Source organism: Dufourea novaeangliae, unplaced genomic scaffold (assembly GCF_001272555.1).
Source record: "Dufourea novaeangliae isolate 0120121106 unplaced genomic scaffold, ASM127255v1 scaffold163, whole genome shotgun sequence".
NCBI classification, from domain to species: Eukaryota; Metazoa; Arthropoda; class Insecta; order Hymenoptera; family Halictidae; genus Dufourea; species Dufourea novaeangliae.
In genome coordinates, this window is record NW_015374034.1 from 197,201 (window position 1) to 207,939 (window position 10,739).

Here is a 10,739-nt window from a genome sequence, read left to right on the forward strand (position 1 = left end):
TTTATTATTATCATTACTACCGCTACAGTTTTGCAAACTGGCTCAATATTGTAACATATGATTATTGAATTTTATCGAGTACCAAAATAAATAAGATTGCTTGCTAAGCTAAGAAACGGAAAACGACTTTTTTAGTCTTGTTTGAATGTGACGTCGTCTGTTTAGTGTCTGTTATCGTTGTTGCTGTTCATGGCTTTCTTTTTTCTTTTCTTTTTCAAAGAAGAAAGCTATTCTAATAAGAAACGTCATGTTTTAGTTGAACGCATTAATTTTTAAACATATGTCGTTTTAGTTTATAAGAAGAATCTTATTTTCTGGAGGTTAGAAGTATGAAGTTTTGGTTATTCACTTTGACATTGTTTATTTAAATTATGCCTTAAATTACGTGAAACTGTAGAAATCGATCGACGCTTAGGAATTACGCTATCATAGTTTATATATTAACAAATTGTTGTAGTTACACGCAACACGGATTTCGCGACAATACAATTATTATGAAAGAAATGATCATTGTCCTAAGTAATTGGTATTATCACAAATGTTACGTTTGCGTAGACGTAAAATTCGTAATTTGATTTCCTAAATACAATGGAAAAATTAATCCGTACAGTGAAATTTATATTGTGCAATTTACTTAAAAATCAAACGCATACATACATATCGATCTAAGGATACGTTTTGTTACTACCTACGTTTTCTGTGCTTTAACTACTATTTTCTACCGAAAATACCATGATGCCGAATTGGTCATTGCTCATTCTATCGATAACAGAATCATTAATCACTCCTTATTAACTTTACTATACGTTTTCTCGTGGCACATGCTTATATTGAAAGATTATCCTTAGCTGTACTCGCTTACATTTTTCTTTAATTATTCAATCACAAAAAGACTGTATAAATTACTCGGTAAATGTAATTTTCTTGTAAGTCTATTTACTTTTGGCTACGAACGATATTCTTTATTACGTACGTACGTACTGATTCTTTACATTACTGTATCGCTAATGTCATACTGATATTACATATAAAACAATAGAAATTGCCGCATATTCTACAATGAGTAACAATATACATTATATATCGCGTGGGAAGGTATGTACGATATGCACGAAATCTTCAGAATTAGCTGAGTTAACGGTATTCAACGCATTCAATTTTACCATAATCCATCCAACTTTTTTTTTTCAACTGTAGTGTATACATTCACATTAGTGATTTATGGTAACATTTCAGAATATCTGACATGTTGCGCGTCGAACGCCTACGGCATGAGAACGAAAATTCTTAAAAGATACTTGTATTCTCAACAGATGATAAAAAATGGACGGGTTTACAACAGGCGAAGTGTGTTGTTCGCAATAAAGGAAAATGCATTACTATGTATCATTAAAATGTAACCACGTATCTACCTGAATACTTGGTTTACAAACTTAAAAAAAAAAATGCTTGCTGTCTTGTATTCACGTAAATAACGACCATTCGTCCTGCGATCTATTGATGAAATTTCTTATGGCACGACGTTGGTGCAGTGAGAAGATTCTTTTTTAAATGTTTTTATATCTAAAAAAAACAGAGAAACCTGTATATTTTGGCAGTTGATATTCGGATATTTAATGTTTTTACACTTCTAATAATTCTCTTTTCTTTCAGACAGAGCGTACAGTCGCTCCGGCATTGATTGTCTAGTATAAATTAATTTTCTTTGTGATCACTTTTCGACACATGTGGCAAGTTTTCAACGGATTCGCGCAGTGTTCGCAGGCTCCATGGCCGCAGAGAAAGGCAACGTTACGACGACGCTCCATGCAGATGCTACACATATTCGCTTCCTCTAAATCGGCCACCCTGGTCTCCAAATAACGTAGTCGCTCCAGATCCTTGTCCTTCTCCCTTTCTTTCTCCAGATTCTCATCTTTCTTCTTATCTTCCAGCGCTCCATCTTTCACCTTGTTCTCCGATTTTGTCAAAGGAATTTCACCAGCCGCTAATTGACCGTCCACGCCTAAACAATATATCCAACACTATTATTACCCCATACTTCAATATGGATACCTTAAAAAGATATCCCACCATTACCTGGAATCCCTTGCGTCTTCGGAATTCCATGACCACAATGAGCACAGTTAATGATCGGAACACTACTACCGGGATTAAATCTATTTTCATCCTTCGTCGCTCTTATTACTATACCTAAACAACCGTGGCACTCCGTGGCGTCACCGGAACCGGACATACCCTTCCTAGGAGCTCGAGTCATCTCCGACTGCGACGTGGGATCTATCTGGTAGACGGAAGAAACGGAGACGGGAGCATTTTCTATCCTGCAAACGCAGAGTATGCATGAGAATACCTGCACAAGAGTTAACCTCAAAAAAAAAAAAAATAATAAATGCTCCACTTACTCTAACTGCGCGTTCTGGTTTTGGAACAGATAACAGCGCAGTAGATCAGTATAGGGTGCAAGCTGAGGATCCGCTTCGAGAAGCTCGAGAGGTGTCTTGTTCTTGGAGTTCTTTGCGTGTTCCAGGAGAGTGCCACTCCTGTCTATGCTCACTAGGTAACAAGCCAGTGCTAATTCTGTTTTGGTATTTTGTCTCGCTAAGTTCTGCCATATCTAGAACAAGAGGATCCATTGCGAACAGAGCGTGTTCAAGAGAGGACGAATGCATCACAGACAGACGAAACTCACAGAATATATAAGTGGCGAGTCCCGACAGCTCTCAGGGGTGGGGACCACGTTCGTTTGATTCGGGCTCTTCACTATAGCAATATGCAACACTACGTCGCCGTCGGCGTCCGTACTAGCGATGTCCGCGTTGTGATGCACCAGCAACTCCATCAAAGCCCAATGACCCTGCGAGGTGGCCAGATGCAACGGTGTCTGTCGACGATTGTTTCGTAAATCAACTTTCGCGTTGCCGCCGTTCTGGGAAAGAAGAATGGCTGCAACATCCCTGTGGCCGTTCAAAGCTGCGAGATGCAAAGCCGCGAAGCCATCTTCTTTCTTCACGTCCACCAGGTGCCTTGCTCGTGTTACCAATTTCTCAGTAGCACTGTCCACAAAAAGATACATGGTTCCAATAATATCAGGTCTTTTGGTACACCGATCGATCGGTACAGTAGGCATACGTACTGAGCATTGCCTTTCAACGCGGCATGATGCAGGACGTTGAAGCCTCGCTTATTCTTCAGGGTAAAGTCGACCCTGTCGCAGGTGCAAAGGGCGTCGATAATATCCAGGGCGTCTTTAGTGCATGTTTCTTGTTCACGGCGACATGCAGAGCACTGCACTTTCCATTGTTGACAGCGTTGATCGGTGCACCGCGTGACAAAAGCAATTCCATGATTTCTGGCTGATTGCTGCGATAGATGGATAATATTTTCAGCGGCTGAATTGAAGGTGTTAATATTGTTATTTGGATGGACAAGTGTTGTAACAAACCCAAATGCAGCATAGTGAAGTGGCGTATCTCCGTCTTCGTCCACTGCCCGCAGTGATGCACCGGCATCCAGAAGAAGAATACAGAGGTCGCGTTGTCCCTGATGAGCCGCGACTTGTAAACACGTTTTCTTTCCGCCACCAGGACCACCGGCTCTGGCATCCACTCTGCTAGGATATTTCTTGAGAAATTCTTGTACCGCAGACACACCAGCCTCTCCTCTAGCTGCGTCCCTCAACAGTTTCTCGACCTCTGTATCGACGCCCTCACCTGATGAAATTATGGAACATATGATAGCTATAGAAGAACAATACGCTTATACGATTAAAACAAAATTCAGACATACTCGACCAGTCTCTGCTTCTGTTTGCTTCATCTTGCATAGAAGTCTCAGTCCCAGGAGGAACGAGGGTAACGCTTAATGGATTGAATGTCCACGTATGACCATCTAACGCCACACGTAAATCTCCATCGGAATATATCTTGATTACTTTCCCCGTTTTTCCAAGAGCATTCTTCATAACGTCTATCCATTCCCCGTGGTCTCGTTGGTAAAGTTTCACGGCGGACAGATCTGTCTTCACCCTGACTATGTCGCCCAGGGAGAACGAGTCTTTGCTGGTAACCTTTGTGAGTGCTCCCGGATGGAATGTCCATCTGTTGTTGCAGCCTTCGAATTGCACACGGACGTCTCCTTTGTCTGTGATCCGGTGAACTCTGCCAACCTAAAAGCAATAATGACGATTAGATAATTGGACAGGTAAAAAGATTGTATGCTGTATACCTTCCCTATATAGTCGGCCATACGCGGATTCCAACCACCGTGGCCTTCCTGCATTTCCTTCAATGCTTCTACGTCGACCAATACTTTTATTTTATCCCCAACATTGAACGTTGAGTGACACGGACTAGACATAGTGCAAGGAATACCACTCCTGGTTGGCGTTAAGTTACTTCCATTATCAGATAAGGTCATTATCGGTTGACCAAGGAGAGGAAGATGCTCATTATAGTATGTACCGGCTGTGGCTTCCTCTACGTAACACAAATCTACGCAACCCTTATACCCAAGTCTGTATACATTTGTGCTGCCCTTGGACCAAGTCACAGTTGCAACGGAACGGCTGCTTTCGTTGTCCCAACCACGTATATCCATAACTCTACCGGTTCTCCCTGAAAATTGGTACATTCCATTATCTCTGTCGAGTTAACGAATCTTATACTTTGCAAAGCTTATAGTACCTCGACCTCCATCTTGATTTCCCCATTCCCAGTCTGGACCACGAACAACTTTTGCCCCTATAAATATCCCCTTTAAAGGTATTTTAGTACAACCTTCTCTTGGAGTCAATTGGACCCTATAGAATTCATTATTAATTACTTGTATTAGGTACCTATACACAGTTAAGGTAACATAGGACTTACCCAATAGAGTTGGCTGATTGAAATCTTTGGAAAGTATGACTCAGGTCATGCACATCAGCCATGTAACACTGAGTACACAAGTCGTAATCAGGGCATTGGGCACACTTCCATCTGATACCAATTATCCCATGTCTTTTACATCCATCACAGATAATGTTTGCATGTTTTACACCAGTGGCTGCATTATCGAAAACCAGCAAATCATAAGCACCCTGATATCCGATTCTATAATTACTTCTGGAGCCATGGTCCCACTGGACAATCACTGTTTTATCCGGTGTTCTATCCGAGGGATTTGGACTGGAAGCTGAATTTCCAAACGATGGAGGCTTGCCAATTTCTACCACAGTACCTGCATGGCCCTGTCCACCGTCTTGGTCATCCCACTTCCAATCCTGTCCACGAACAACCCTCAGGCCAACTTCTAACATCTCAGTATGTGCTTGGCTCTGTGTGTGACCCTTTAAAAATTAAAAACGATAAGAATGTTTATCTCAAATACAGGGGATGTATTGTTGGTAGTGTTAGTAGCATAGGCTAGTGATGTACAGATAAATAGCGGATAAATGCTTTGTGAAGTATAAGGAAGCTTAGATGCTTTTATTAGATATTTTATCTTGTTTTTCTGAACCGAAAAAGACGTACCTGAAACGGCCGACTTTGACATGGGATACCTTATGAGTCATATGCGTTTCTGCGGTTGTCCACGTAGTTCAAAGAATATGTTTCCGCAATAACCCTTCGGCAACTGAAAAAAAATCAGGAATGAGAATACTCGTGGGCATGCCTGGTAATTGAACAACATCATTTGCGAGGATTACGTAGGTTCATCCCGATAGGATTCTGCGTCCGTGTCAACGTTCGTAACCTCATAACGAGTTCGTCGAAGGCGCCTCTCTCGAGCAATAGCCGAGCTAATAGAAAACTAGATGTAAATGAGCTTTTATTTTTTATCGAAATCTTTTAACAATACACACGCTAGCGGAATACATCAGACTTTCACGTTGAGTCTGTTAAACGAAACGCATTCTCTGTAAATTGTACACTGGTTCTCCGAAGTTTAATCGCAACGAACTTTAAGTGTTCCACAAGTAGGTCCACAAGCCCATCGGACCTCGACAAAGGAAAAAGCACTGTTAATCCTGACTCGATTCTTACAATTTACGTTTCACACATCTACAATACTTCCTACAAAATTCTACCTAAATATGAATGATTCAGACCTCATTATCCACGCGATTATCGAGAACATATAGTAAAAGATTCATGAGCAGGAGATACACAGGCTGTTTCTGTATATAAGTATCGTAAACAGATGTTACGAAATGTGTAATTGCCTTTATTAATAATTTTTAATAATATGAAAAAAGTATCAAAGGAAAAGCCGTTTTCCTCTCGGTTTTCAGGGTCATCTTAGGGCCATCTCGAGGTCATCTCGAGCATCTCAAATGGACGCCATATTTTGTGTTGCGATTGTATGAAAATACAAGAAAAAAAACAAAAAAATCTCACGTATACTGAAAGTTATCATAAAATATCCAGGCATTCGATATTTATATTAATATACTTGTAATCTGGTGTGAAATGATCGATCGATTGAGTAAACGAGTCGTTTCGGTGCAATTGCGTTGACAGTGCTACAACAGAAGAACGTGAACGCCTCGCAGAACTGATAATTAATCGATTGAGTAGTTTGTAATTACATTTTTATTTTTTTATACATTTCTCTGTTCTATTTTACACGGAATTTATGGGAACTCCCCGTATATCGATAACAATGGTAATCGTACAGGTGCAGTTCATGTATCGGGCATCTATTCAGGACTAAATAGACGCATCTTTCCTGCAGTTTGTTCTCCTCACATTTTTCTCATTCACACAGTTTTCATGAATGTTACATTCTATTGATTCGATAGCCGTCCTCTTGTTTTGTTTCATGGTATATACACACCAGCAAAATTCAGAGGACCCCATACGCTCGCAGTGGCTCGTAGGTTCTGCAATCAGTGTAACCATTGATTATCCCCGTCATTGATCGGAAAACACATTTTTCAGAACAGTGTGACATATAACGAACATTTCGAAAAACGAAAAATAATCGTGAAATTATCGTGGAACATTAGTCGAGAGTGGACAGTATTTCGAGGAAAGTTGCTCCGAAAAAAAAAGTGGTCATCAACCAACTTCTCGGGTTTGACCATCGATCGTAGTCGATCAGCGGGGTGGTAGTGGTGCGAACGGTCGGAACACTCAGCTTTGATATTCTGTTTACGAAGCGGCACACGCATTTTATTCTAGCTAACGGATCTAACGGACTCACCGGAATCGTCGAACTTATGTCGGTTGTATACGCACGGTTTCAGAACGTGTATATCGTATTCGCTCGCGGGTGACAGTTTCACGCCGGTATCCGTTTCAGCATAACCTCCAGTGAGCGTACAATTAAATTTCTGTCGCAGAGAGGATGGATCCTCTCGGCGGAGATGGTTGCGGCGACGGGGATGGCGATCGACGCGCAGCGGGACGTGGTCGCGGTCGTGGACCATGGACCTCTAGTCCTCAAGAGGTCCCTTCGCTAAGGAGACCCCATCATGCTACGTCTGAATCGCAACCAGCAGGTTGCTATGATTATTACATTTCTCATGTTCAACCAGGTGGTTCTCTTTTTAAATCTCCATTCCTGCCAGCAAAGAACAATCCACCAGCAGTATCATTTTTGTCGACTCCGTATTACAACTGCGGAGGATATAGCATTGTGTGTGGCAAGGTAAAAAGATTGACAGTAACGGATGACTTTGGTCCAGGATTGGTGGATATGGATTGCTTAATCTTAATTGTAACTTCGATTGATTTAATATATATATATTAATAATGAAAGAAAACATCGGAAGAACCAATGGAAATGAATATTGATTGGTATACAAAGTTATAGTTTCGTTTGTAATGCAAATGGTTTTACTCTATGGAAATCTATTATATTTCCCATTGAATGCGACTATTAGAGAAGTTCCTTGTCCCTAGAAGTCTAGTAGGAATCAAGGCTTTCTTATCAGTTAATTTAGATTAGGTTTTGGACTTTGAACTCTGTGCTCCTACAATCTATTATGGGAACTATAATGGAGTATGGTTATTTTTCGAGTAAAGTACTTTAATGATTGAATTACAGGTTCCGCAGAAATGAAAGATACGGAGCAAAGCAAGTCAGACAAATCAGATCAGTTTGATGACATTATACAGAATTCAACGTTGTCTGTACATGCAGCTGAGTTTGTTCCAAAATCGTATCCCATGAAGCAGCCATCGGTGAGCATGCTGCATTGATGTAGATACAGTTTGTTTTTTACTAGAATACTAAAATGTTTTTAATATTTCCTTGCTGTAGAGGCATCAACAGCAGCAACAACCGACAGCACAACATTTACAGAAACGTTCAATTCAAGATAGATTACAATTAGCACGGGAGATGCCGCTTCAGTCTCACATGACGCAACAGGTACAATATTCTATGCGTTACTATGATAACCATCTGCATTTTTAGTAAATAGAACAGATGCTGCAATGTGGTTATTTTCTGTAACAGCAACAAGTAGAGCAGACCTCGAACGATCAACATTACGGATATTTTAACGCTGGTTCAGGAGATTATAAGGCTGTGAATCAGGTGAATATTCGAGGAAATTTATTGAAATAAACGAGCACAGTTTCCGATCATGTTCTGATTGCAGGCGTCAAGTGGAGATGAATATAATGATTCAATCGAATTCGCAATTACAACGGACAATTTGATGAGTGTTATACACTCCTTGATATTGTATCCAGGACGATTCACATCGATCGTACCACCACTCATAAACGATCTTAGGTTTCATTTAAAATCCCCTAGAGATTTTCAAGAAATTATAAAGCTGATAATTCAGCAGGTAAGTGTTCTTTGGTTCGTTCCCCTTAGTCGAGAACGGAGCTTTCATGATAATGTTCGACATTTTTTGTTTTTTCAGTCTATAAACGAAGGGAATTTCCGGTACAGCGGAGCTCGATTGTGTGATTGTTTCGACAGCGCTGTAACACCCGCCGAACAGAAGTCGTTCCGAGAGATTTTATACACATTGTGAGTTGTCGAATATAAGTAGAATAACCGTGTTTATGTAAGATTTCTCCCTTATGAGTTTCAAGTGGGTAACAGGTGTAAGAGTGAAACGGAGAGTCGAGCTTCCAGTTGGAAGCAAAAGGATGAACATACGGAGGACGAACAGAAAAAATGTCATGGGTTAATATTATTCCTAGCTGAACTGGTTACTCAGATGGAGCACACATCAGCTTTCGGTTTGGGAGATTTATTAATTCAACTGATAATTACCGTCTTAAAGAAACCAGCTCCAAATTCCGTTAAGAATATTTGCCAAGCTCTTAAAGTATGTGATACCTGTACAGTATTATCAATATATTAATAGAATTACAAAATATTATAATAATACTGACATACAGCTGGCGGGTCAAACCTTGGAGAAGGACAAACGAAGTCGAAAGGAAATGGAGACCATGATGCGAGCGTTAACAGAGCTGGTAACTGCTGGTAGAGTGGATTCACACGTGGGACGTATGGTGCACAGTGTTCATCAGTTACGAAACGGCAATTGGGGACAGACTTCTACCGCAGATACCTCCGTCGAATCCACACAAACCGTGGACCCGAATCAAACTTTGGGAGAGCCTGTATTTTATGGGCCCGATGGCAAAGTATTGACCGCGGAAGAAAAGAAATTTTTGGCAGACGTCGCTGACTGCACAACGAATATTGATAACCATGTGTACGCGAATGGAATTATTATTTATTATTGCAATACCGTGGAATATAATAATAATAAAGATTCTTTTCTATTTGTAGAACGTTAGAGAGCTATTACGAAGACGAAATGAAATTGCCGTCAGACGACGACGAAATAGACGAGGCGTATGAGGAATTCTTAAAAATTATTCCGAAGCAGATGAAGTTCCAGGCCCAGGAATAATTAGAGATATGACAATGGCTACTCATAATCGTCACCATTATCGCGTTAATGCTCAAGACTTATAAAACCTCATAGTTGGAAGCTATGGGCACCTGCTAAAATTTTAATTCTCGATTTTCCATGATATGCACGAATTACAAGATAACTAAATCCGATGCGCGATGAGACAATTTCCGCCGCGAGTACATATGTTTATACGAGTGAATTAATTTCCAGTGAGACTTTTTATGTACCCTATTACACGGAGCAAAAGGATAGCGCCGCCACTCGTAGATATCCATTAAATGAATTATGGAGTAGCTGAACTATTTCTTTATCCACTATTTTTTATTTACGTAACGACTCTTCTCTTTTTTTCCATCGTATACTTTTATAAATCTGAATACCAGTATCTTGAGATTTGTTCCTAGGTCGAAACAATATCCGTTTGTCATACAGTACTAAATTTACTGCTAAGTTATTTAAATTAATATAATAAATCATGTGAAGGTATTAGGTAAATGCAGTCTATTATTATTATTATCATCATCATCATCATCATCATCATCATCATCGTATCTGTTTTCGAAATTTCAGTTTTATAAACGCAAAGCAACCCTGCCCGGTTTTCCCCGACGGTGTCACCTGATTGTTACAGTCTGATTACGTCCGCCTGGACTATTTTGTCGATGATCACGCCGTGCACTCAGGTATCATTGCGTCGACAGATCCATTTTTGGCGCGAAAGGGTCCGCTGGACGATTGTCTGGTCGACGGTGAATGTGGAGCTGTAAGCACGATTACTCACTGAGAAGATAGCTGTACTTCGTGTATATGCTGCAACGTTTTTGGTGTTCTCGTGCGTCATCGCCTGGCATAATCG

General features: G+C 40.4%; 2 protein-coding genes across 3 annotated transcripts; one reads left to right on the forward strand and one right to left on the reverse strand.

Annotated features, from left to right (window-relative positions):
* Positions 1-1,531: 1,531 nt before the first annotated feature.
* Positions 1,532-5,316, reverse strand: LOC107189458 (E3 ubiquitin-protein ligase MIB2). Its single transcript, XM_015577994.1, has 11 exons — positions 4,869-5,316; positions 4,686-4,801; positions 4,228-4,616; positions 3,790-4,168; positions 3,446-3,713; positions 3,290-3,363; positions 3,137-3,248; positions 2,693-3,056; positions 2,406-2,617; positions 2,080-2,324; positions 1,532-2,005 (listed from the first exon to the last, which is right to left on the reverse strand). The coding sequence occupies exons 1-11, from the start codon at positions 5,297-5,299 to the stop codon at positions 1,686-1,688; spliced, it is 2,910 nt and encodes a 969-aa protein (XP_015433480.1). The 5' UTR covers positions 5,300-5,316; the 3' UTR covers positions 1,532-1,685.
* A 1,197-nt stretch (positions 5,317-6,513) lies between these two features.
* Positions 6,514-10,285, forward strand: LOC107189483 (polyadenylate-binding protein-interacting protein 1). 2 transcript variants are annotated; one of them, XM_015578021.1, is made up of 9 exons: positions 6,514-6,563; positions 8,035-8,171; positions 8,251-8,361; positions 8,449-8,529; positions 8,594-8,788; positions 8,867-8,976; positions 9,052-9,280; positions 9,354-9,676; positions 9,754-10,285. In XM_015578021.1, the coding sequence occupies exons 2-9, from the start codon at positions 8,046-8,048 to the stop codon at positions 9,875-9,877; spliced, it is 1,299 nt and encodes a 432-aa protein (XP_015433507.1). In that variant the 5' UTR covers positions 6,514-6,563; positions 8,035-8,045; the 3' UTR covers positions 9,878-10,285. The 2 variants fall into 2 exon arrangements, with proteins under 2 accessions (XP_015433507.1, XP_015433506.1); XM_015578020.1 differs by lacking the exon at positions 6,514-6,563 and adding an exon at positions 6,978-7,486.
* Positions 10,286-10,739: the final 454 nt, after the last annotated feature.